The 27,764-nt window shown below is 40.2% G+C and overlaps 1 protein-coding gene across 8 annotated transcripts in view; it reads left to right on the top strand.

The window, feature by feature from the left end:
* The window catches only part of PTK2 (protein tyrosine kinase 2), a 188,316-nt gene that overhangs the window by 59,002 nt on the left and 101,550 nt on the right, over positions 1–27,764 (top strand). For all 8 annotated transcript variants that reach the window (XM_054295768.1, XM_054295777.1, XM_054295724.1 and 5 more), the window contains one exon: positions 22,670–22,896. In XM_054295768.1, the coding sequence (XP_054151743.1) occupies positions 22,702–22,896 (195 nt within the window). In that variant the 5' untranslated portion in view covers positions 22,670–22,701. The remainder of the gene's footprint in view (positions 1–22,669; positions 22,897–27,764) is intronic.

A 27,764-nucleotide genomic window follows, 5' to 3' on the forward strand; every position in this document is an offset into this window, starting at 1 on the left:
TGCTGCATCTGCTGTTCAGGCTGCTTAGTATTGAGGTATCAATTTCTCCCCCCTACTCCAGTCCCAGAGAATGCCCCAGCAGGGCTGGGGATGGCTGCATTGGGCCATGATAAAAGGTATTGATTCCCCTCCACCCATTCCAGCTACTGAAATGAATGAAAAATGATCCCACCTCTTCCTCTGGTCGCCTGTGTTCTCAGAACATGACTTCAGGGAAGATTGCTTGTCCATCCCCTCTGCCCCAAATCTGGAGAGCAGCCCTGTAATCTCTTGTTATTCCTGGTGGGGGAGAAGGGGAACACCAGGGGTTGCATAAGAGGACAAAGGCACCAGGATCTTCACAGCTGCCAGTTGTGATGATTTCTAGAAAAAGCTTCATCACAGCCTCCCAAAAAAATAGGACAGATGAGAAATAGCTTGAGCTATATTTGTCATTGAATGGTGGCCATGCCTCAGTGGATGATTACTTTGTGTACTGTTCACCGGCTTAACCTTAGGGAAATGAGACGGATCTGGCCTACTTTGATAAGGGCCCTGAGATATCTGAGTCCAAGAAAGGTAATGTATTAATGAGAGAACCATTTAGTTCTGATGTATTTATTCTGCCTCTTCGGTTTTTCTGGTAAAGTGTCAGGTTACATGTAGCAAAAACCGATAAAACTTTTTAAAGTATTTTATAATGTCTTAAAATGGGATCTTGATGTGTATGTTTTATTATCCATAACACTCTAAGTGCTCTGTTCTCTTTTGAATGGGGCAGATTGAGCTTTCATTGCACCAGGTGTGATCTCAGCAAATGTTTGTTCTTTGAAAAGGCTTTGAAATATTTCAGTGAGTCTGTGTTCATACAGAGGTTCCACTTTTTTTTAGCGTTCTTAAATCTGAAATCGTCAAATCTTCTTAGGATAGCGTGGGATGACCTAATTGCAGCCAATTGTATGCCTCTGTCTGTAGGGCTGCTACAGAGAAAACGATGTTTGCTTGCTTTAGAAAGTACTTGTGTGAAACTGTGTTGTTGTTTTTTTGCCTCCTCTCCACATCTAAATCTAGTCTAAGTAGAGTTCTGAATTGAATAATTTAGTTTGGATCTGCAAACTCAGATTTGAGGGTGTTCTGGTGGGTGAATGAAGAGAAAGTGTGTACTTCGTTGCTGGCATATTTCTTCTCAGTAAGTTTGCATTACTTTGGTCAGGGTAGGAGTAAGACATTTTTGGCTGCTTCCTCCCTCTCATTAAGTAATTTGAAATTTAAAACGTCAGGTCTTGTGGACTGATCATCCTTAAGCTCAGTTACAACTTCGGGGGATGCTGAAGTGCCTGTCTTGATCCCTGAGCAGTCACCACTCCTTTCCCAGCTAAGTGCTGAAACTTTGTGCTGGTATCATACAGGGGGTTTCCTTTCTGCCTCAGCAGAATAGAAAGTAGTCATGGATCATTAAAGACTTTTCACTGACATCTCTGAAATTTGTTCAAATCGTTAATAGTGTAATGTATTACACTTCGACCTAGATACTTTTGCTGGTAACTTTTTTCTTGTGTTTCCTGTGAATTTTAACCTTACACAATAACTGGGTGAAATCTGTGTAAACGTGACAGCCAAGGGTAGCTGGGCAGCTCTGCTATAGGTCTGTGAATTATCCACCCCAAGGAGGAGGAAGTTGCTTGAATATCTTCCAGAAATGCTCTGTTTAGTAATTTATGAACAATTAATTGATGTAATTCAGTGTGTGCCATGTGAGTTGTTACTGCAGGGTGATCACAGTCCTTGAACTCAGCCATTCAAACATGGAAAATCTATACTGGCTTAAAATAATTGAGCCAAATTCAGTTAAAAACCTGCTCTTGATTAAAAGAAATACTAAACATTTTAACCTGTGTTGTGAAGTGTATTTAATCTGCTGGGAAGGAGTTTTGCCCTATTGCAGATGTTGCAATCTTTTTCTAAAGAGAGAAGCAGTTCCAAGTGCAATGTTGTGGGTTTGTTTTTTGGTGAGCCCTGCTGATTGAGGGGGTGTGCTCAGATGGGACCTGCTGGTCATGTGTTGAATATAAGCAAGGCAGTTGGATGCATAAGAGAGGAGGTCAGAGCTGTTTCTTCTTCATCTCCATGTCATAAATCTCCGCTGTTTTGCTGACAGAGTGATAACATTCAGTCCAACAGGCCCTTAGGTTTTTATGTGATAGGTGATCACTAAGAGGGACACAGTCATAGAAAATGGAGTAAGGGAAGTTGCTATGAAGGTTGTAGGCAGGTAAATAATCTCTAAAGAAAGATATCCTGCTTCTTTGCCATAGACATTGTATATCTAACATAGAAATATAATTGTTCTTGTGTGTAGAAAGGAAAAAAAGCTTTTCTGTTTGTATGATTGTTCTGCTACATCTTCTCAGTGAGCTTCAGTTAAAATGACTGGAGGGAGGCACCTGCTCTTCATTTTTCTTTGCTCTATAGGTGTAGTTTAGGAGTGACATTTGGTGCTTTTCCCGTGGTGTCTGAGGGGAAAACAACTGGGAAAAGTCTGGTCTGTGATTTGTCAGTCTGTTGTTCGCTAACCACGTGGGCTACATTGGCCATTTCCTTCTGAAGGGTAATGTTGCCTAAACTTTTGTTAAACTTAGTAATGACTTTGTAACTTCTTGAGCTATGAGACTTGAAAACCATGAAAAGCATCTCTTCAATTCCTGTTTTTTGGGGAGGTTTTTGTAGAAAGAAGAAAAATAATGTTAATCTCATCAAACCACTAATTTTTAAAGGCAAAAAGTTCATAGAGGCACAGAATGCTTTGGGCTAGTAGGGACCTTAAATATCAGTCTAGTTCCAGCTCCCCTGCCCATAGCACCTTCCACTAGACTGGATTGCTCAGAGTATCATATTCCTGATATGCCTGGATATATTTAAAGGTGGAAAATAATCTGGAAAAGCAAGGGGAGTTCCCTTTCAATGTTACAGCACAACGTGTGGTAGCTCAATATTCTTGAAAATCCAGAACTGTGCAGCTCAGGGAGTCTGCTGCATTCCCACTGGGGTGATTGTTCGCATTCAAAGACGACTGGAATGGAAGATGGAGCTGGAGATATTCTTACAAGAAAGGAAAGTGATTGTTTTAAAGGGCTGGGGGAGCATTTGGTGTTCCCTGGGTAATGGAGATGTGTGATCTTATCAATTGTAGCACCTGGTAATGAGCCAGTGAAGCAGCTTGGAATTAAATTCTGAGCTGCCTGGAAAAAACCTAAAACTTCAGTAAGGAAAACAAAATGTTTGAAAGATCCTTTTAAAGAAGCATTAGAAAACAAGTCTAACAGCAAAGTGTGGAAGTTGGAACCCAAGTGAATGTTTCATTGTTGGAAATGGTGCATTAAGCAGAAAAGTTAACCAGGAGTTTATAGTCGTAATTGCTTTCTTTTGCAGTTTATATTTGAAATTTCTTTATCACAAGTCCCATTATGTGTTTGTGTATATTTATTTTGTATATGTGAAATACATCTACAGACATGTGCATAATTTGATTTGCCCAGTTAACCTGGCAAGACTTGCAGTATTTCAACATTAGATACCAAAGATGATCTCTTACCTGTTTTTGTGTTTTTAGCAAATGCAATTCATTGGGCAATGTCTCTTTTGGAAGCTTTTTTTGGTGGGACTGTGGTACTGAAATGAGCTTTTGTGACTGGTGTTGTATTTGTAAGAAATGTTTTACGTTGTCTCAACTCTTCACTTGATGTAGTGCTGCTGAAATTGAACAGTTGCAAATTCATGTTTTGTAAAAATGTTGATATGCCAGCAAAGATTATGTACTTTTCATTAATTGTCTGGGAAAAAAAAAAAAAACCTCACTAGTATTCCTAAATTCATGATCTGATATGGATTTGTTCATGGAATTATTAAAAACTGGATATATTATAGATTAATATACACTATAACAATATAGTAGGGAAACCTGTACAAGCTGCTGAATTCTATAACTCAGCACAACAACCAAAAGCCAGACATAAGGAAATATCTTTGTAAATACTATATTAAAAGAAGCTTAAGTACAGGACATCATAAATGTATTTGGTTAGAGGAGTTACAGAAATATTGTATCATTTATGAAGATTTCATCATCGTGCAAAAGCAGTGAGATCCCTGCAGTATCTCCTGTTGAATCCATGTTGAGAACTCCCAATGCCAGTTTTCCCTGCTGGGTTTGCAAGGACAAGGTTTGCTGAGGTGTGGAAGTGATTGAGGTAGGGAGGTCACTGGTGGTTGCCCAGCATGGATTTATTGGCATATGGAAAGAGGGTGGGATTGTCCTCTTCTGATATTTAATGTAGCTTAGCATAGATAGTAAGAAAAGCATTTCTGTGTGTATTCAATCCTGCTGAGTCATTTTATTGAAAATAACCTGTAAACAAACTCCCCTTTCCATTTATTGATTTGATAACCAAGGTTTTGTTACTTTGCCAGAAGGGAGATGGGTTAATCCTCTCCCCAAGCACTGTCACTGCTTTCTGTAGTGTTTCTCCTTCCAGTGATTTCAGATCCATAACAGCAAGCACTGGGGGTTTGTACTTTCTATTTAAATTGGAATCTGCAAGTGAAGTGTTGTCCCTTGATTTACCAAGCAAATGTCTAGGGAGAAACAGCTTTTTCCATGGCCTGAGTCTCCTCATCTTGAGTAAATACAGGAGTAAAACCAGTGTGTGCTTCAGTTCTGCTGTGCCTTGGGACAGCAGCTCACAGCACCTGAGCTCTTCAGTGATGTCCTGTGCAGCATCACAGCAGCAGGGGATGAGAGTAATGAACTCAACAGTGGCATTTTGAGACTCAAAGCTGAACTTTTTACTTCAGTTGACTGTGCTGTAGAAGTAAAAGTAAAACTAGACTTTCCTCACTTGAACCATACCTCTTGATAAAGCAAAATTAATCACTTAATTGCCAGTATTTGGTCATGGATTCCCATACTGTTTGAGTTTTCTCCTTTAACATCCATCTAGAGGTCATAGGAGCAAGGAACATTTTCATCATAAGTGATTGCAGGGTGAGTAATGGTCTGCAGTCCTGTTACATCTTTATTTCTGGGAAGGAACTGGGTGTGGTCTGTAGTTTCTTAGCTGATTTTGGAAGATAAAGGGCAATAGGATTGAAACTCACAGCTTTTCAGCTAATATGTGTGCAACTCAGCAATGATCTGTTCTTGCTAGTATGGGGAGATAGCAGGAATCATGTTCCTGAAATCTCAGTGTGTTCAGCTCAAAGGGGGTTTTGTCTCAGCTGTGTCATGATGATTGGTCAAGATAATCTGAAGAATTGCAACAAAGGTACTTTGGAGTCGAGCAGCCTTTTCAATTTGATCCTAACAAATGATTCCCATGCAGCAAATTGCATTGCCAGGTACTTGAACAGCAGCTTTTTGTCCATTCAGGTGTTTGATTGCAGCAGTCCTGACTCATGCTGGCGGAATTAAAAGGTCTCTGATTTATGGTTCTGTAGAGCTGTACCTGTCAAACAGGAGCATGTGGGTGCCGCAGATATCCCTCCCAGCCCCTCCCCAGAGGGAAAGGGTGACAGGAGCTGTGTGTCTGTTCCCAGATCAGGGCTGATTCTTGTGTCATGTTTATCATGAGAGCAGCAAAGAAATTAAGATTTACACCCTGAGCTGTTCCAACCAGTGTCCTCTGGATGGAAGTGGGATGGGCACGTAGGGATGGTGCCTGTCAGGTCGGTGAGTTAATGTTTTATCAGCTAACCAGGTTTAGCAGAAGATGGGCTTTTCTGCATGTGTTTCTGAACCTAAAATTAAGGGGATTTTATTCTGGTTATAATTATGAGAACTTAGTGCCTGTTTTCTTACAGAGTTGGGGAATGTCATAGAACCCCAGAATAGTTTGGGTTGGAAGGAATCTCCAAGATCATTTCACTCCAACCTCCTCAGCCATGGGCAGGGGGGGATTCCACTATCCCAGGTTGCTCCAAGCCCCATCCAACCTGACTTCCAGGGATGGGGCAGCCACAGCTTCTCTGGGAAACCTCTGCCCTGCGTCACCAACCTCACACCAGAGAATTTCTTCCTTGTTCCTGTCCTTGAAATGAAAGATTTGCCCCTTCAATCTTTTGCTTTTATATTTCTTAAATACATACACATAATATTTCATATACTATCTAATATAAAATAAAAATATATACTGTTTTATAGATACAGGATATATAAACTGAATATGTGAATAAAAGGCATCATCAGGTCTTTGGTAGGAAAATATCCATTACTTTTCTTCTTTCCAGATTAATTTTGGTGTTTGTATAGGTTCTGGTTTTATGTGATACTGAATAAACTTTTTGCTGGTTATGGTTACATTAATTCAGTTTTCCTGGAACAAGCTGTGTGACCTGTATGGACCAGTAGTGTTGGACTTCATGTTTGAAGTACCAAACTTGCACAACTAAATATAATTTAAATATCTTTTGTCAGTCTAGGGGTGCAATAAAAATGCTTTTAGAATAATGTTCTTATTTGCCACATCTCACTTCTCTTCCCACCTCTGGCTGTGATACATTGGGCAGTTTAAGTGGTGTTTGTTTCATCAGTCCCACACTGATGAAAACCAAGGTGTTGCAGTAGGAACAGGAGCAGTTGCTGTGGCTGCCAAATCATTTCTGTGATAAACCCTCCTTCAGGTAGTATTCTACTCAGAATTATCCTAGTCCTTAATTGCTGATGCTGAAATCAGTCTGGAATCTCTAAAATTGTTCCTTCCTAACATTTGAAGGGATAATTGTTTTGCTTTCTCTGTGTCTGGTCTGTTCTGGGAGGGAGCAGTGACTGTTGGAGATGGAAATGGGAATTATCTGAAATCAGGAACAAGCACACCCTGGGTGCTCCTGCATACACAGCAAGGTCATGTTCACAATTCCTGTTCCATCCTGTAGGAAAAGCCAGGCAAGTTAAAACACACTTCATGTTTATCCAGCAGAGAAAAGCAATGGCAACCAGTCACTTCTGCTTAATCCAGATTTATCTCTAGTTTGTTTTTTTTATTGTTAAAATAACAGTCAAGCCAAAGTAAAATAAACCACAGTAGGAGGGTTTGGGTGTAAATATATCAGGAACAAGGAAAAAAGCATCAAAATGGGGGGAAAACTCTCATACTTGAAACTGGCTGTAAGATGGGATCAAACTTGGGTCTGTATTTATGAGTTCACAGAGGTCAGAAATACTGGCTGAAGGATTTTTACATCCAGGTGTCTCAGGTTACTTGTGTGGTTGCAAAGGCTTGTGCATCTTCAGAAGAATGAGAAATGAGGACAGGTTTGAAACTTGCAGGCACAAATCTTCTGTCTTTTTCAGCATGGTGTTGGGAAATTCAGGAAAGATTAGTATGAACACAGTATTTGGAGACATAAAATAAGAGGGAGGACACCAAACCTCATCTTAAAATAGTTTTTTTATGTCTGCCAAGAATAATAACTTTATTTTATGAATCAGTCACTGATGTCTCAATCCAGTGAGTATTTTCCTGTTCAGTGGTAGGAACATAAACAAGAGGTTGTGATTTTTTGGAATAATGCTGCATTTTGGGAAGTGAGAGTCATTCCCTTTCCCTGATGTGAGAATTATCTTGAATTTCAGTTTTGTTGCTGTCTGTGGTACACGTGTTGCTTCAGCCCTACAATAATTGTACAAAACAAGTTAATCTATAACTTTTTGTTGGTTATTACCACAAAATTGTTGAAAATTTTTCCTTCTCTTTTTACAACTTTCTTTGCTCTGTGTATCCAGTCTGCACTCACATTATTAATGTTGCTCCAGTTTTGTTGTAAATGGGAATAAAAATGTGCTGCTTTATTTCTTTTCTCTGCTAGGAGAAGTATCAGATCAGGCAGTGAGACTTGAGCTGTGCCCTTCTGTTCTCCCAAGGACAACCTCCTGCTCTGCAATAAACCTGCTCATAAAATGTGTCCTTTGTGACTGACTGGGCAGATTTTATTGGGCTGGGTCCTTTCAGGTGCTGAATTCTTCTTCCTTCCTCATCCAGGGGCACTCAGCTACTCCAGCACTCACCACCACCACATTTGTGTACTCCAGTCTGCTGGAAATCCACGGGGACGGGTGTTGCTTTGGATAATCAAGGCCCTACTGAAGGAGAAAAGTGGATCTGGAACACTTTAGGTTGTGGATTTATTAATTCTGACCTGTATTTTCTTTGGCATTGATGGTACAGTGTAATTTGGCACTAAATTCTCAGATGGACAATTATTTTTTGCTTAATTATTACTTTGTGGGTTTTTTTCTTTTTTCCCTTTCGTTTCAGACCAGAGAGGTGCTGTTTGTTTTATCACTGTGAACGGTTTTGTTGAGCATGTAAGAGAAGATTATATAAATGTTATAATAACTTGATTTATAAGTTCAGAGCTTTCTGTCAAAACAACATGTTTATAGTCATACTCCCAGCCTAATTTGTTATCTCCCTTTAATCTTAATTTTCTTGCAATTGAAACAAACCAACATGAAATTTAAGCCTTTCCTGCAAAATATCCTATAAGAATTGACAAATTCTATCCAAAATAATTTCTTTATAAATACCCTATATTGGTGTACATCTTTGCTAAGTGCCTTTTAAAGCATTGAGATCAATCTGTATGTTTAATATATGCTGTACAGCAATATATTGTCTTCTTTAAATTAGACTCTGAAAGAACAAATCCAATTTAAAATTTATGTCTTACATCTGAAAAATGAGGGAAAAAAAGTGTTTAGCATTTTTTTTCCTGGACATTTGTCCAGTTTCTAAAAGCAACAACTCTGATTTTAGGTTGTTTTTTTTACTATCAGATATTGCAGGTGACAGAACTTTACAATGAAGGCAGGTACACCAGGGAAATAATTTAACTTTTTTCAAGTCCTGTCCTGTTAAATGCTGTGACTGAATTGTGATTCAAAGGAAGATGGATAAGAGATATTTTTTAAAAATTTTCTTGTATATCATAAAAGTGAAGTAAATAAAAACTGAACCAGGGTTGTGTTTAGTTTTGGTATTAGTTGTTTACATCTCCAAAATCTTTATGCTGTGAGTTTCTTTTGATTCATTAGAACAACGAAGACTCTTGAGTTGTCTAGTTAAACAAATAAAATAAAATGAGCATGCACTGGTGTCAAGAAAAGCTTCCACAGTTTGAGTTGGCCCCAGAAACTTCAAATCTGATGGAGAAGTCCTGAAATAAACTGAGTTTTCTGACCGTGAGTGTGGCAGGGGATCATTGCAGTGAGTGGGGAAATGGGGCTGGGCTGTGCTGCCAAACCAGCCTGGGTCTGTTCCTGGGGGGGTTTTTCTCACAGTTTCACCCTCTCTGTGCCTGTCTCACTTCTGCTCTGTGTCACAGTCTGTGCAGCTCGGGTTCTTGCTGTGAAAAATGCATTTTCCACAAAGAAGGGTGGAACGGGGATGTTTTCAGTCGCTGTTAAGTGACATCTTAAATAAAGAATTAGTGTTGCCCATTAATGAATCAGAATTTGGTCTTTCCTAAAACTTTTTAAATGTGTAGGATTGCTGTAAGTGGAAAATAGTGGCTTGGGGCTGGTAGTTTAGGGGCTTGATCTTTATTTATTTAGTCTTAAAAATGTATTTATTTTGCCTAAAGGGATAGGGTAAACCATGAAGTCTCATCAAGTATGCTGCTCTGTACTCTTCTTTGTATTAGCAAAGTATTCTTCTGTTCACCTCTTAAAGTGGGAAAACTCATTTCCTTCTGGAGTGTGAAAATCATTTGCAGCTCATTTCTTCAGAGCAAATCCTATTAACTCTTGATGTCTCAGGTTTTCCTCTGAGTGGTGTTGTCTTTGACAGAAGAACATAACTGCGTTTTAAGTGAGCTTTTCTTGTGGAATTCCTGTCAGCCATGGAACTCACTTGCTAAGTGAAATATTCTGCAGCTGATTAAAATGTAATGAAATCATGTTCCTGACAAATGCTGAGCATCTTTAAAGACCATACTTTTACATTTGCAAAATAATGGGAAATAATTAGAGGTTAGTTGTGCTTATGCTGCTGTTGGCTGTGCCAGGCATATCTCAAATTAACTTTTTCCTTTACATTTCATTGTAGTTACTTGTTCAGTTGGTCTCTGGTGGAAAAGAAGAATCTCATTACATCTTAAAAGTTCCTATCACCTCTTTAAAATTCCAGTGCCTGGCTGGAGAGCTGTGGATGGTGCCATGATAGTGATCAGCTGCTTTGTTGATTTTGGTGCAAATTACAGGTGCTCAGCATCTTCCTTGTATCAGATGCAAACAAACCTGACTTGTTGTTTATCCTGTTCCTGGAGAATTCCATCAACTTCTGCCCCTTTAAAGATCCTTGGTCTTTTTGATTCACATCTGTTCATTAAGTTGGTCAAACTTGTCCGGGTACCAGCTAACAGTTGATAAATGGCTTTAAAGAAAGAGGAAAAAGTTGGAAATCACACTTGAATTTGTAATACTGGTATTTTTCACCTAATTATTTTTGTCTTCTTCATTTCAGTGGAATAGTTCTTCTTCATCTCCTTCTTGTTCTCTGTCCCCCTTTGCCTTTCATCTTCACTTCTCTCTTGACCAGGTATTGAAAATCAGTAAATGTTATTTAATAGTTTAGCAGCAGAGGCTTAAAAGTGTTGGTTTTAGACTGTGAACACCAAGAAAAACTAAACCTCCACCAAAACCAGAAGAAAAATAAGGCCAGACTGATTTATTCTGTCTTAATGTGTAAAAGCAACTCAAAAATCATTTAAGCAGCAGGGCTCAGAGGGAAGCAAGGGCTCCATGGTTGGGAAGAGTGGATGAGGAAATGCTTGGCAGGGAGGAAAGGGGTAGCAAATTCTGCAACTTTGGCAGCAGCAAGGAGAAATTACTAAGTTGGTGAAGGAGCCTCTGGTGACAACTTGCTTGCCTTTGAAAAATTAACTCAAACCTCTGTACAAATACACTCTTCAGAAATGACCATATATCAATTTTGTAGCTCCTAACACAGGCATGTCTGACAAACCAGACAAATTCCTTTAATGATCTTTGGATGTTAAACTATACATGAGAACTTAAACTCTGTGCAAGAAAATATTAAAAAAAAAACTTGAAAAATAAGGCCTGAGTGATGGGACATTGGGACTTCTTTAATTTTCTTAGGGTTTTGTTGTTGTTGTTTTAATATACTTCTATGAACCCTTTAAAGGATCAGACTATATTCAGTGTAGGCTTTTTGGATGTGTTCATAGAGGGGCTTTTTTTCATAGGGTTGTTTATTTTTCTGAGCTGTTCTATAATAAAAATGTTTTTTGACTTCTTTTAGTTTTCTGACTTGATTTCAGGCTTTTCTAAGCATGGACATCATTGTTTTGCACTGGCATCTATGGACTTGATAAATGTAGTCTATGAAAAAGCTGCCAAAGCTGTGTATATGTATTTTCATCTGAACTTTTTGGAAGCCCCAAGGGTTATATCTGACCTTTGGAACAAGTCCAGGGGAGGGCATTAAGTTGATCATGGGGCTGGAGCACCTTGGCTATGGAGACAAAACAGGAGAGTTGGGGCTGTTCAGCCTGGAGAGGAAAAGGCTCCGCAGAGACCTTGGAGCCCTTCCAGTGCCTGAAGGAGCTACAAGAGAGTTGAGAGGGATTTGGGACAAGGGCCTGGAGTGACAGGATGAGAGGGAACCACCTTAAGATGAAGGACAGGAGGTTTAGATCAGATATTGGGAAGAAATTCTTCCCTGTGAGGGAGGTGAGGCCCTGGCACAGGTTGCCCAGAGAGGTTGTGGATGTCCCATCCCTGGAAGTGTCCAAGGCCAGGTTGGATGGGGCTTGGAGCAACCTGGGATAGTGGAAGGTGTCCCTGCCCATGGCAGGGTTTGGAATGAGATGAACTTGAAGCTCTCTTCCAACCCAAACCATTCCAGAATTCTGTATTTCACCTTCAGTAGCAGAAGCAAAAAGTGAAGCTTTTATGGATGTTCTTAATGTAAAAATAATTTAACCCATCAGTGTTTCATTCTCTTTGGACAGCATCTCCTACTTGTGACTCTCTCAGGAGAATGTGTGAGCATGACTGTTATCTACAGCCTGTCCTTAGATTTCTTCATTATCCACTGCCTTAGAGACTTCTAGAGAATCTTTTAATATCAGTTTATCCATCCTTGTGGATCTTGTAAATATTGATCAAGCTCCCATCTGGACTCCTGCCATTTTTAGGCTCCCTTCACAAGGCTCCTGCTCTGCCCCTTCATTATTTCAGTTGTGTTTCTCTGGACTTTTGGGCAGTGCAGAAGATGTTCTGGAAATTCCATTGACTTTTCTGTGGAACCTGGGGTAAAATAGAAAAATCTTGATCCATAATTCTCTGCTGGCAAGGGGTTGTCAAATGCTGAAGATACCCATCACTTGCCTTTAGTAAGCATTGACAGAACCTCTTCCAAGTCACAAAGATCCCAAAGAACCAATTTTGGGCTGAAATTGGTAATCTGATGAAAGACTTTGTCATCTTTGTTTAGAATATTTCATAATTTTACTAATTTGTGCAGTTTTTCCTAATTCTTGCTCCTATTCACTTTAGGTAGGGTTTTAAGTGTTTCTAGGTACTTCTGACCCAGGTACCTCTGACTTGCTGCATGTTTGTGGTGTGGAAGGTGTATTGTCACAACATTCAGGTTTTGTGCAGAAATATTTTCATACATCTTAAAGCACACACACTCCTTGCTGAAGGAGCTTGTTCTTCTATTTTCTCTCTAACTAGTACAAATCATTTATTTGAAAATAAATTCAAGCATATTAAGAGCACAGATTGCAAATAGGTAAGAACTCTGCTTCCTGAAGCTCACATGCAAAGGTGTTTCAATTGCCAGATCCTTTTGGATTGTGTTCTCAGGCCAAGTCAATTCAACATTTAAAAACTGCACATGTACAATGCATCCCCCCTCTCCAATTAATATTCCTGTGTGTTCTAGTAGAGGCTTGAAGGGGGATGGATTGATACCTCTGTGTGTGGGGTGTTAGCTTATGGAGGTGTCTTGTTTGTGTAACACCAACTTAATTTATTACCACCTGCTGTTTCTGCAAATGGTGAGATTGTCACACACAAATTGCATATTTCATCACTGTGATGGTGGGAATTGATTTATTGTTTCCAGGGCAATAACTGAATAGAAGAAAAATGCACTGTAAAGTCAGTTGCATCTTTATGAGCTTCTTACTTAATACTTGTCCATTATCAAATATATTCTAAAAAGGTGCAGTAAATTCTTGTGGGGCTGGTGAAACCTGCTGACTTGGTGCCTTCAGGTGTGCCTGAATTTCTCCACCATGAAGATGTTAAACCATTCACCCCTGTCTCCTTTGCCATGATGAGGATATGCTCACACTGGTGGTTTGGGACCTCAGTGCTGCTGGGTCTGTGCTGATCCACCATGGATGGGCTGTCACAGAACCTGCAAAAACTCATTTTACTTCTGGGTTTGAAATGTGTAGCAGTTGAATTAGATATTTCTGATATTTCTGACCCCATTCCCTGTTGTTTCAAATTAGATAACAAATAAATATCTGGGTTATCTCAGGTGGGATGAGATGGATTAGATGGAGCAGCCCAAACAGTTGCTTTAGTGGAAGAGGCTGATGTGGGTTTTGGCACAAGCTGTGCTGTAATTATGGCTCATGTGTTGCAAAGCATGATGAGGTTTTGACCCAGGGTGTCTCCTGTCAGGGGGGGTTGGAGAGGAGATGAAAATAGTGCCACATGTACTGTGATTGATTATTCCTGTGGTGTTCTGCATGATTCCTTCCACAATTGGAAGTGGCAAAACCGATGAAGCTTAATTGTACTGAAGTTTGTCTTGCTTTAGGGGATTGAAACCACCTCTTCCAGGTTCCAATTAATTTTTCTACCACAGACCCAATATTTTATCCTTTTAAGTACCAAATTCCACTTTCAGAGAGCTCTCTTGAAGGAAGCCCTAAATTAAATGTATTTGAACTGATTAATACCAGTTGGAATGGCTTCCTTCCCCTAGCTTACAAACTTCAGGAAGCAGTGACTCAGTTGGAAGTAGAATGGTCAAATTGCTGCTGTTACGTTCTTCAGCTCTTCTAGAAATTTTAACCATTCTGGTCATTTGTGTCTCATGCAATGCCAGATTTTTAGCTGATCTTTCATACATAGTGGAGATGGTTCTGAAAAATGAATTAGTTTTTCTAACATCATTGGTAAGCTGTTGTCTGACTCCTCTCTGTTTACTGCACGTTGAGGAAACCCCCAAAACACACATTCTGAACCCACTTTATATTGTAATCCTGTTATTTAGGTGAGAGCTTTCCCTTAAAATTGTGAATTCCTTGTTTCTCAGTAGAGTGTAAATGTCGAACTTCAGGCCCTGTGGTATATTAGACATGCTTTAATTAATCTAAACTAAAGAAGGGTTCCGTAGCCCTGTGTTAGTAGTTTGAAGGTAAAAGACTGAGAAATGCTTTGGCTGGACACCAAAGGTGTTTTCTTGGATGATATCAATTTTCAGAACTTTTCAGTGTTGATGCTTCCATTCAGAGATTTAATGATGCATTCACTGGAAAACCCCACCAAAAACCTCAGAACTTCATCGGGATTGAAAAGAGCAAAAGCTCTGAATGCCCTTCCCTTAGCTGGGCAGTGCACAGCCCAGAAATCCCTTTTTTCTGGAGTGTGTGGGAACAAGGGACCCTGTCCAAGACAGAATTCCATCTGCAGTGAGGTGGTGAGTTCTGGGTTTGGATTTTGGATTCAGCCCCACACAGCACGTCAGGAGCATCCACCTGGGATGGATGCACTGGTGGGGAATCCATAAATTGTGCTCTGATCCAAAGCAGTATGGAATCATTGGTGCTGACTCCAGGAGCCTGATGATCTGTTTGGAGTGGATGAAGTGTTTTAAATTGCCTTTATAAGGCTTTATTATGTTTTGTTGGTTTTTGTTTTATTTTTAATAAAAATCTTGAAGTGGTCCATACAGTGTATGTTTATCTGCTTCTAGCTTGACTTAGCCAGAGTACAGAGTAAAGAATCATGTTTTTCTTGATTTCTGCCTATATACCAGAGGCTGTTGTTACTGGCTTTGAGAAACACCTGAGCCAGAATAAACCTAAGGCAAACTTTTTACAGGTCATTGAATTTTGTAAGAGGCCATTGCCCTGCCAGCAACAGCGAGGCTCTTGTCATGCTGTTCCTCCTGAACACTTAAGTGCCTTTTATCTCACAGTTAAAATTATTAAAGGGGGTTAAACATTAAAAGATAGCTGGAACATTTTGAATTATAGGCTGGGATGGTGTCATTCAGTAATATAAAACCAGGAGATCCCAGGTAAAATCGAATGGTGGCCAAAGCCAAATGTGTTAAGCCTTGACAGTGTGTAGTTGGGATATCTCATTACTCTCCTCTGCTGCTTCTAGTTTCAGGGAGTTCTGGTTTTTAATTTTAGAGAAGCACCCTTGCATCATCACCATTCTCATTAGTTTTTACTGTTCAAGAAGGACAGTAAACTCTCCCTGCTTGTATTTGCCTCTAAAGCTTGGAAGAAGAGCTGGGCTATGTGGCTCCTCCTTGGAGCAATATTTCAGACAGGAGTGTTAGAAAAGATTATTTGACTTCATTCTTTCAGTCTCTTATTTCAGTTTTCATAGCAAGAGCTGCTGCCAACAAGTAGTGCAGCTTCAAAATACACAGAAATTAATTTAAATCTATATTTTAAAATTGCACAGTTGTTACTTGCTCATTTCTCTGGTGCCTTTTGAAATAAAACTGCACCCCTCTAATTCTCCAGAGCTTGCTAGAAGCAAGCAACAGAAAATGCAAGGGGAGATTAGTGTTTATTTGAATTTCAGTGGTGCCAAGGGACCACAGTGAAAGTTCAGAGTGCTGTTGAGAAATTAGTCAAGTATCTAACTGGATACTGTGTTCTAATTAAAGCTTGTACAGACATTGATTTTCTTGTATTCCCAACACAACTGATGTTTCCTCACTATTTAATTTTTTAATATTAAAAATAGAAAACGGTGCTGACTCCAAAGGGAATTGCTGATAGCACAGATTATGTAATGTTCCAATAAAATTGGATTAAACCGAGTATTTAAAGGTACATTAGGGCTTAATCCTGTGGGATTTTTAGTGAGAAGGATGGGTGGTGTTTTGAATGCAGGGTGGATGAGCACAGGACTTTTTGGGACATTTGGAAAATTGCTGCTTGATAGGACAAACGTTTAACCATTGGTCTGTCCCCTGAAACTTTGTCAATCCCGTCATCCCAAGGTGCAGCTACCCCAGTAACAGCACTCAGCAAAATCCACTCGGAGTTCAAAATTCTTTGGCACTCAGCAAAATCCACTCTGAGTTCGTCCATAGCAGCTGTACAGGGAATATGCCATGGTCTAATTTAATTTAGGTGATGCATTAATTTATTTATACTTTGTTTATTATTGATTTTTAGTGAGTTATCCTTGTCGTACATTTACAGGCCCAGGATTGTCATATTGCTTCACTTCATGTGGGTCTTGTAGTTCATGCTGTGTCTGAATTCCTCCTTCGTGCTTCCTTGAATGTTTAATCTCCTAAAACATTATTATAATTGAAATAAATGTTCCCATATTGGCAATTTGTATTGCTAAACTTGTTTTGACTTTGGTCTCTATTATCTTTCAACTGTATTGAGACATAGATTTAGTAACTGTTCAGGCAATATTCCCTGAGGGGGAAAAAATGGAATTGCCAGTACTGGTTTTCTATTCCATACTAATACAATGAAGTACTTGGTGAGATGATTTAGGCCAAAGTAGGTACTAAGAACTTGATTTTAAAATTGTTTTAATGTGTCTGGCTTTATACTTTGACCTGAGAACCTTGATAAATGCTTTTGACTACAAATACTGCACTTAAATATATTTGGAGTAGGGAGAAAGCAGTGACCAGGGAGGGACTAAAAAGTGGCAGCAAGAGAAATAAATAAATAAATGTGTTCTTGGATGTAGTCATAGCAAATATTACCAAAACCAGTGAACATAGCTGAAAGGCAGGGTAAAGTGGAACAAAGGATTGCTCCTTTTTTCTTTTGCTTTTGAACATGAGCATTAGCTGAAAGAAGTACAAGAAAAATAAACTCAGCAGGGAACAAACAGGGACATTCCAACGTGACTTATGGAAATAGCTGAAATTACTGAATGTCTTTGAAGGCTGAAGTGATGATAAAAGGAAAAAATAGCCCTTCTCCTTTCTTTCTGAATCCATCCCTAATTTGAAATCACAAACCTGACGGTTTTCTCCAGGTTTCATCCTTAAATGTGTAACAAGATGTTGACATCAAGGAAATGCAGAAAGGGCTTGTCACACACCTGGCACCTTTGCTGCTTCTCTGCTGTGGATGTGTTTGTATCAGGTGATGGAATACCAAAAGTCAGCAATGTGCTGACTCTCAACTCAGGCCCCAAAAATACAGCCTTTGTCATGGGGATCCTAGTTAAAATTGTACTTTACACCTTTCCTGTCTGTGAGGTTGAGATAGTCAAGTTAATATTTTCAAGGTGAGTTACAGCAGGATTTAATACAAGCTGTGAAAATGGATTGAGCTTGAAATGCACGAGAAGTTTACTCTCTGATGTGAGATGTATTCTGGATGATTTGTGATTTTAGAGTGTGAAATAAATCCTTAATTTGGTTTTTTTTTGCCAAATAACAAAATTTCAGATGTTGCAAGGCACCTGTGGAGATTTATCCTCCTCTGCCTCTGCTCTGATCAGGGTCAGCCTACAGCAGCTTGCTCAGGACTGTGTCCAGCTGTGATTTGAATACACACAGATGGAGATTCCACCACCTCTGGGCAACCTGTTGCAGTGTTCAGCCACATGTGTAGTGCAAAAACTTTCTCCTAATACTTAAAATGGGAATTCCTGTTTTGTCCCTTCGTGCCCGAATAAAGAAATGTATCACTGGGCACCATTGGGAGCAGTCTGGCTCCATCTTCACTGTATTTATACACTTTTGGAAGATCCCCCTGAGCTTTTTTCCCCAGGCCAAACCATCCCATTTCTCTGAGCCTTTCCTTGTATGACAGACACTCAAATTCCTGACCTGTTTTTGTGGCCCTTCATTGGACTGTCTCCATAATGTCCATGTCTCTCTTGTCAGGATGGGAACAAAGCCCAGGAGCCTGGTGGTTGCAAGGACACTTTGCTGGCTCATTGTTGGCTTGGTGTCCACCAAGACATCCAGGTCCTCTGGAAAGCTGCTTTGCAGTCAGTCTGTCCAGTAAAGCAGCATTGTTTGTCAAAGGTGCAAGCAATCTAAACCTAATCTTTTATTTACTTTAATAATTAAGTAATATTTGAAGGTATTTTAAGTGTTGCAGAAGGATTATTACACCAGGACCAGAGAACAAAATGAACTCTGAATCCTTACTGTATTCTTAGCTTTTCTAACAGATTTTATAGATTTTTTCAGATTTGTATAGGTTTGAATTTAGGTGGACCAAGTTATTTCGCAGAAATGCCACCTGGAAGAGGCTTTAGCTCATAGATGTCAATGCCTTCAAGGCTTAGATGGGGATCAGAATGTGGAGGTTAAAGAATAATAAGATTTCATGGTATCTACAAAGGACAACATGGAGTCACAGTGTGAATACTGTGAATAATTACAGCTTGGTTCCTTGTAACATGAACTTGTTAGCACTGCATTGTTGGCCATCAGCCAACACTAATAAGAGAAAGTGTTGCTTATTTTTTTAATTATTTTTTATTATCAAACTGCTGATGTTGAAGACATTATTTGCATTGAAACCATTTTCCTTATGAGATGACTCTACTATCACTTTATTAACCAATTTGCAGTTAATTGATTTAAATATTTTTTAATGACTTTTGACTGTCTCATTAGTGGAAATGATTTAATTTCTGAGTACTCAAAGCTCATAGTGAAACGTGACTTAGAACTTTGATTGTGCTGGAAGTCATAAGACTGACTTTGTTTCTGATATAGTCAGCAAATGTGGGAATGTGTCAGGAGTCGTCACATTAAAAGGAAATGGCTTCTAGACAGATTCAACTTGCCTAAATCTCAGATACTCCCACCCCAGTAAAGAAAACCATCTCAGCAATAATAAATACATCTTGTGTTGTAGTCTGGGTACAACAGCAGCATCTCAGCAGGGCTGGTTTGCTTTGCTGGTTTGCTTTGCTCCTCTCCCAGTCTCGGAATAGTCCTTGACATTGTTGAGAAATCACAGGGGTTTCTCTGAAGTGCAAGCCCTGGGAGAACAATAGTCTTTCCTCTTGGAAGCTCTAAGGGATGCTGGCACAGAGCCTTGCATACAAAGAAATTTGACCATGCTTGACTTTAGACCATGAGCTTTTTACACCACAAGATCCAATAAAATACAGTAGAATTAAGTAATAAAATCATGGAATGGTTTTGGTTGGGAAAGATCTTCAAGATCCTCTAGTTCCACCTTCCCTGCCAGGAGCATGAGCTCCTTTCACTAGACCAGGTTGCTCTGTCCAAAATTTCTGATTTATATGCAGTCTAAATCTGCCTTCTTTTAGTTGACTGCAGCTTGTTTCTGGCCCATGGTAGCACACTCTACCTGTCTATTTAATACCAAGAGGATTAAAGCTGCTCATTTAAACTGAGATGTGTAATTGCAGCATTACTCACCAGTCTGGTTTGAATTTAGAACAGCCCAAATAAGCATCGTGGTGTTGTTATCTGGGCTTTCTTTGTATCGTAAAACAACCAGCAGCTCTTGTAAAGTAGTTGTTTAACAGCAGCTGTGTTTTACAAAGTTTTGGCCTGGGGCAGAGTTTTACAGTCACATTACAAGCTCAAACCCAGGGCCTGGTTTTAATGGGAATGTTAATAGGTCCATAAGCAGGGATATGGCATGTGTTTCTATACCTGGAGCTATCAGATTTATTGCTGCTTTGGTGCTTCATAAAGTAAACGTTGGGCTTTTTAAAAGAAGTTGTAAGGAACCAGCGATGATCAAATACTGAAGGAAAACTGCTATTCCTATTTTGTGGAGGGGGTTGTTTTACTTTGAAAAACTTCTGTGAAATACAACCTTGTGAAAACTGGCCCCATACCCAGTACGTCTAATTCCACATTTTGATGAATATGGAAACATTTGATAGTGTTTTGCCTGTCCATGGAAATGACACCTTGTAAAGCACTTCAGTGTGTAGGTACTGGAGTCCTGCATTGCTTTTCTGCTTGCTGCTCCCAAGGGGTGGACATTGTCCATATTTAAGCCTATGGCTAGACATCTAAATGCTTGGTTTGGTGTTTCCCCAATAGCTTTTCTCCCTTAATTGCTGTTCTTCAGCCACATAAAACCTGATGAATTGTGTATTAAGTGGCTGGAGTGTGGTGAATTAATACTAAAGCAGGCATTCTTATGGTTCTCTGTGAAGACATGACTCAATTTTGCTTTGTGTTGTAGCAATTCTCCCTGCTGTCTGCTTATGTAAACTTTAAATAAAGCTCAGCAGTTTCACCAGTGACCTTGAGGTAGGGTGGGTTGTTCTGAAGGATGCAGAGCATCCTGTACAAGGTCAGTGGCCTTGTCTGAGCCTGCAAACTGCAATTTCACTCCAAACAGTTGAAGGTTGGGATTCATCTGCCTGAATTTGTCCTGGTGAAACTCCCTACCCTGAGGACCTTTGGGGTTTAGCAATGGCTATTTTAACCTTCCAGGAGGGAGTCTTGCACTTTGGAGCTTGTACAGTCCTGTCTTGGTGTTACTGTGCCAGAGGGGAGATTTTGGTGCCTGTTTCAGCTTTAAAGTCAATGTTTGTGTAAAAACAGCTCACAGGCTCCTTTGGTCAGGAGAAGTCAAAGAGTTCCTGAGGGGCTGCTGTCATTTTCAGATCTGTGTCTGTTCATGAGGGGTGAAGAGGAGGAGAGGCTTCAATTTGGGTCTAAGGTTGGCTTAATTAATTTTAATTTATGGCCAGAAAAGAGGAACAATGAAGCTGTAGTGGTTTTTTGAGTTTTCACAGAGATAGGAAACTGGGTGGGGGAAGTCCCTCGAAGGTGAAACACTGGGGGAATGTTGGGAGAAGCTTCTCCTTGGCTTCTCTTACCATCTCCCCTGAGGGCAGGACATCAGAGGCCTTTTGTCTGTGCAGTGTAAGTTCCTACCTTTCCCTTGGATTAATGCAATTCAGCCATTTATTCAAAGAGGTAAAGACATCCTGCCCAGATGGGCTGTTGTTTCTTCTCTATCTGGTGGGTCTGAATTTCATAGATGCTTAATAATGCCAGTCAGGTTTTAGCCTCACAAATGTTATCTATGATCTGGAGATTTCAAGCACGGATGTTGCTGGTGCTAATTCCTGTTAGCTGAGCTCATGGTGTGTTTTGACCGTGGCTGGTGTTGCCACAGCTGCTGCTGGAGGGGAGATGCTCTCCCTCACCCTGATCACTGCTGCTTCTGCTTCTCTTCCTGTTCAGCAGCTCAGGCATGGAACTAAGCCAGTCCTGAACACCAAATCACCTGGGTTTTGTTTTGATTTTTTCCCCCCCTCTCCAATAGTTTTCTGAGCCATTTTTTGGGCAGGTGACAGGGTGATGATGGCTGAAGCTCTGAGGGGCAGCCAGGCATTACAGGAGCTCAGCTGGAAGCAGGGAGGGTCTCTCTTGTCCCTCTCAGTGAGGTGAACCAGGGCTCAGACATCCAGTTTACTACCAGCAAGGCATTCAGAGCACTATGCCAAAAAGATCAAGTTTAGTTTATTTTTAACTTCACATTTTCAAAACTGCCTCCCTGTGAGGAGGAGGAGGTAGGGAAAGCTCTGTGCACTTGTCCAAGGCCTGGAGCAGAGCCCTGCAGTCCTTTGCTCTCTGCAGCCAGCAGACTGGAACGATGCTCTGGGCTGGCAGGCAGGGAGGAGGTGCTCTTTGCTCTTTTTCTCTTGGACTGCATTGATTTCTCAGACACCATCTGCTTGTGGCTGACTAATTAGGAGCAGTAGCCAAGAGGCAATTTTCTTCTTTTTCCTTTGACATGCGGACTCATACCACTGTGCCTTTTGCCATCAGACTTTGAAATCAGGCTGGTGAAAAATAAAACTTAGCCGTTCAGGAATTGCTGAGAGGGGGGATAAATGTGATCTAAATGGTTCCTCACTGAATAATGAACTTCAGTCTGGGTGGGTTTGTGTGCCACTGGTTCCCAAACTAGCACAAAAGGAGTGAGGATTTCATTGTTTTAACCTTGGAACTGGAGAGCCTGCTGTTGGTGTGTGGCTTCTTAGCGGGGAGCCTCCAGTTCAGTGCTGGGGTTTCCTTATCCCTCTTTAGAGGTTTGTTGTAGGACCAGACTTGGCAGATTCTAGGGATGAAAACTGTTTGAACTGAAAGCTGCTATTTGTTGTGAGGGACCTGGGGTGAGTCACTGAGAAACAAATGGAAGAGGTTTTGCTAAAGATACCACTTCTGTAAATAATTGTGGTGTTCAAGATCAGATCACTTGTTCCAAGGGGCTTTCAGTTTCTCTGGTGGTCATCTGGATAAGTTTTTATGTTTGTAGATAGATAAATGTTTTAGTTGCTTTCCAAAAAGGAAGTGAATCTTCATGGTTTTCTGGTAAATGCTTTGTATGTAGAAGTATAAGATTCATGCATAACTAAAATTAATTTCTTTCTTTTTTTCCCTTTCCCTAGAATATGACAGATACCTAGCATCTAGCAAAACCATGGCAGCAGCTTACCTTGACCCAAACTTGAATCACACCCCAAGTTCAGGTGCAAAGACTCACCTCAGTACTGGCATGGAACGTTCCCCAGGGGCCATGGAACGAGTCCTGAAGGTTTTCCACTATTTTGAAATCAACAGTGAGCCAACAACGTGGGCCAGCAACATCCGGCATGGAGACGCCACCGATGTCCGAGTGAGTCCCTTTTCAGCTTTCTTGTGCCATCCTTAGGTGAAGTGTTGTCTTCAAAAATGGGAGGTAAAAATGGGAAGCAAACAAACACAAAATTTCATGGTTTATTTTAAAATAATCTTGACCTGTTGTATATTTTGCATAAATTCAGGAACTTTAAGTGGTACCAACCTGTACGGTACCACCTTGAGGCAGGAATGAGAGCAGGGATGAAAGTGACATTAAATAAATGTGTTTAATTGTAAGATATGTGTATTTATGTGCTTAAAATGTTTGAATATAATGTGTACATCACTTAAGGAAAGAAATACTGCTTGGATACTTATTCTCCTGTAGTGGGGGAAAATGGAGCTCTGAAGAGGCCCTTTTTTCCCCCCAGACAGTCATTCCATCCTCTCCCCCTCTAGTCACCTGCTGCTTGTATTTTTATAATATTGTTCTTCAGTTCATCTATGGAAAAACCCAAAAGTGGTGACTTTCTAGAGAATAAGTATCTGTAATCTTTAGAGTTCTGTGGAAATGTTATATATGCATGAGAACATTTTATTGTGAACTTATATCCTCTCTAATGCTGAGATCTTACCTTTTCTGCATTTATCCTTTAAATTTTTGAGGTTTTGTGGTATCTAAATTGTAACTCAGCCTAGTTTAGCATGCTTTTGTGGTTTGCTTGTTTTTTAATTATCCTCCAAGAGCAGAATCTTGCAGGGTGGTAGGTGGTGTGTGGGGTTGTTTTCTGCTGTGAGGTACTTGCTGTGGAAGCAGGTCCCCATCTGCTCCTTCCTTCCAACAGTTCTTCAAATTCCACTGCAGAGATTCTGCTGAGGAGAGAGAGTTGTCATGGAGTGAAGGAGACTTGTTTTCTCCTTCTGTCCTCTATTAAGTTTCCTTTGTACAAAAGAAAATAAAATTAATTTTAAAAAATGAAGATTTTTGAATGTTTATCTCCCTTTTCACTGTTTATTTCCTAGCATGGCTGCATGTGCAAAGGCCCAAGAGAATTCCTCAGTGGGGGAGGTCTTGTGATCTTGAACACAGACCTGTGAAATCCAGGGATTTTCATTGGTGATGGTCAGGAAATCTGTCTCTTGGCAATTCAGTAAGCTCCTGTCTGTGTTTAGGGATAATGTAGTGAATGGACAGATCAGAGGTTCAGCAACAGGAATCATTGTCATCAATTGCATACATTTTTTTATGTGGAGTGAAGTTTTTTTGGGTGCCACTTGAAATGTTTTTGCTCCTTGACTTAAGTATTAATGGTTTGCTATCTCTAATCTGATTGATTTGTTTCATAAAGTGCATTATTTGGTACAAGAGGAACAAAACTATGTCTCAGTATGTTTTTAACCTTGCAAACCTCTCCTGTGGATAAATGTCCAGGGCTCTTAATGTGGTACTTGAAATGGAGGCTGTCTTTCCAGAGAAGTATGTAAAACCCTGGAAAACAAAAGCAGATATTAAGTCTCTTTTTTTCCAGCTCAGGAATACCTGTGGTTATGGACTTTAAGGATACAAAACTTGGAGTTGCTAAGAAATTCAGTGCTGAGTTCAGTTGACAGTTTTATATTGTTTTTAAAAGCAAGAATATGCCATTTTTTAATAAAAGCAGGATCAAAAGAACAGGCATGTAGCAGTTACTTGAGGCTTGCCTTAATTTTTAATTTTTACATGTATTTTAATTGGATGGATGTTTCCAAAAGAGTGGGAATTTTGTATTGTTTTGATAGGTTGCTGTTAAACTTCCTTCTTTTAGCAAATGTCTTTCTTTTGTTATTTTGTGCAACTGGGACAGTGACTGTTGAATGTGAATGTGCAGGTAGTAAAGGTCTAGCACTGATGTATTACCATGACATTTATTTTAGAAACAGTAAACCCTTGTTGGAGTACAAGCCTACATTCCATTGGAATGACTGCTGTTCGACCAAGCTGAATAATTTAAGATTAAAATAGCCTGTAAGGTTTTTATGCCTCCTTTTGTGGAGGAGACTCTGCCATTTCTTCTGAATTACAGCCTGAGGGAGGGGACTGGAGCTGGGGTTGTTTCCAAGGAGCTCTGAAGGAATATTCCAAGGTGAATGTCTTTGGGACAGCTCTGCCATTCAAAGGAAAAGAAATAAAGTCTTCCATGGCTGCTCCCTGGTCAGCACAGCTGCTGGTGATAGCTGGGCAACATTTCCAGTATTTGGGGTAAATTTCCAGTGTTAGGAGTGAGACTTAGTCAGAAATGTCCAGATGAGCCAATTAAAGGTGTTTCTGCTGCTAAAGCCAGAGGATTTTATGGAATCTACCCAGGGAAAGTAAAGTTGGAATTTTCTTTCCTGATTTGTGATTCCTAACATCTTCTGTTTCTAACAAAGTGCAGTTTGCCTTTGTGAATGAGGGATATGTTTGAGAGTCAAACCAGCAATAAAAAGGCCTTTTCCTCTTAAAAAAATAATTAAAAAAGGAGGAAAACAAAGATACAATATCCTAGAGTGTAGAGTAGAAACAGTGATTTAGCTGTATACCTTCTATGCAATTCCTTGGTCATAAGGGTAAACATTTTTCATTAAAATTTAGGTGTAAAAGTTCATATGAACAGAACTCAGCTTTCTGTAGAAATCCCTTAAGAGGCTGGGCTGTGATTTCCTTGCTGTTTGTTTTAAAATGTCTTTCACCCAGACAGCAGTGTGGCTCCACGTAGGCTTTGCTTTGAGGAGAACTTTGGGCTGTGCACCTCTGCTTATTCTGGATGGATTTAGTCCCTCAAAGACTGCTGTTTCCTCAGAGGGATGAAGGCTGTGCTCTGCAGTGGATGCAAGAGCAGCTTCTCAATTCTGGGAACTGCTTTCTTGGATTTCAAAGAACTGGCATGCTCTCATTACCCTCTTTTTCTTTGGTGTAATACTGAAGACATGCTTCATTTCCAAAAGAAAGAAAAGGCTTTTATGGATGTGCAAACAGTGGTCTCCTCCTGTGAATGTGTATGCAGACACAGCCAAACATTTGCCAGGGGAAGAAAAGTTGTTTATCTTCCTTGTTTATCTTGGTATGGTTTGTTTGGATGTGGTGTCTGGATGTTTGTGCACAAAGGGATTTCCAGGCTTGGGGCTTGGAGGGAATGCAGGGCATTCTGTGCCCTGCTCACAGCCTCAGGTGTGGCATGTGAGGAGGTGGGTGCTGCTGAGATGGAATTTTTTGGTCTCAAGTGCACACTGAAAGTCAACACTGTCACTGGGTGTTGATCAGCACTTAGGAGAAAATCACCTCTGTTTTCAGATGTGGTTGAAGCAGAATTAAGGAGAAAGGAAAAAAAACCTGCAATGCTTGTAGCAGATTGAATGGGTAGAGAAGATCTGGGATTTTTAGAAAATGGGCATTGGGGAACCTTGTGTGAGTCTTACAGGTGACTTTTTATGAAGTGCAGATCTTCTGTGCAGTCTCCTTCTCCACCCCAGAGGTGCCCAGCTTGCATCAATTACACCTTTTTTAAAACTTGTAGCCTTTAAAGCTTGTCTATGATTTTTAACTACTAGTTGTGCGAAGTAAAGATGTGTTTTATGTGGAAATAACAACTACAAATCTCAAACCAGGTTATTGCCAGAGATGTGTTGTATATTGATTATCAGAAAGGTTTTTTTCCTTCAAAATTTTTTATACTGTCTAAAACCTAAGCTGGATAGAGATAGAATTAAAACTTTTAACCTGTCAGATTGGTCCTTATTTTTGTAGTTGGAGAGAAGCATGGTTAGAGCTCTTGAACAAGTAAAGGTAATGTTTAGGGTTCTCTTAACCTGGTCACAATCCAAATGTCCTTTTCTTCCTTTTCTATGCAGTACCACCTTGAAATGTCAGCTTCCTTAATGTTGACAGAACAAGAACTCAAAAAGCTGAATTTAAGAAGTACATTAACTAAGGGGAAGGACATTATCTAACTTTAAAAAACCCTAAATGCAAGGAGCATTGGTTACATCCCATCCCATTTGCAAAAAGACCAGAGCAAATTGCTCAGCTTCCCTGTCCACCTGCAAAACCTTACTCCTCCCAGGTAGAAGGCACATGTGCAGATTGGAAGGTTGTGTACTCTGGTCTGTTCCCTAAGCTGAGTGCTTTAGGGGAAGGGCTGAAGCACACTCAGCTGGGTCTTCACTGAGCAGTAATTCAGCTGTTACTGTGTTCCTGTGTTGCATCTTCTGTCCTGTTTGCCTCTCCCATTCAGTCTATGCTGTACTTTCCCCTATTGGTGCAAGAGAGCAGAATGTTTGAGTGGAGATCTAGTTTGTGGTGGAGGAATGGGAAGATCCTGCAATGCAAAGGTCTGAAATTCAAATGTTATCCTGGTAAAGTTTCATTGGCAGCTGGGCCAGCTCCCTCTTGCTGTTTGTTTTCTCATGCTGCCATCGTAGCTGTGCTGGCACAGGTGGTGTGACTGTTTTGGCAAACTCATCCCAGTTTAAATGAATGATTGTTTTGCTGTTGTTGCAAATCCAGATCAGTTCTGTAATCTTGTTAGCTGCATTGTCTTGCACCCTGACACAGCTGAAAAGGCTGGGGGGAGAAAGGAAATGCCTGTTTATGCTGGCACTGAGGGGACAGAGTATTAAAGCCTTATTGATGAACATCCCTTGTCATCCTCAGCAGCATTCCTGGTTTCCAAGCATTTCCCAAGAAGGATATTGCCTGTTCAGAAAAAGGGCAAGAGGCTTGTCAGTCCAGCCTCAGTGCCAGATGTGATTCCACCCACTCACCTCCAAGTCTCCTTTTTCAAACCTGTGTTATTTAGAGCCAATATCTGGACAAAAGGTGCCAGGCATCTACTGTGGCTACTCTGGAGCAGATCTGGCCTGCACAATGCTGATCCTGAACTCTCTGCTGCCCAGCTGTGGAATGGC

Source organism: Melozone crissalis, unplaced genomic scaffold, assembly GCF_028551555.1.
Source record: "Melozone crissalis strain CALT ecotype California unplaced genomic scaffold, PUWL_Pcris_2 ptg000002l_1, whole genome shotgun sequence".
NCBI lineage: Eukaryota > Metazoa > Chordata > Aves > Passeriformes > Passerellidae > Melozone > Melozone crissalis.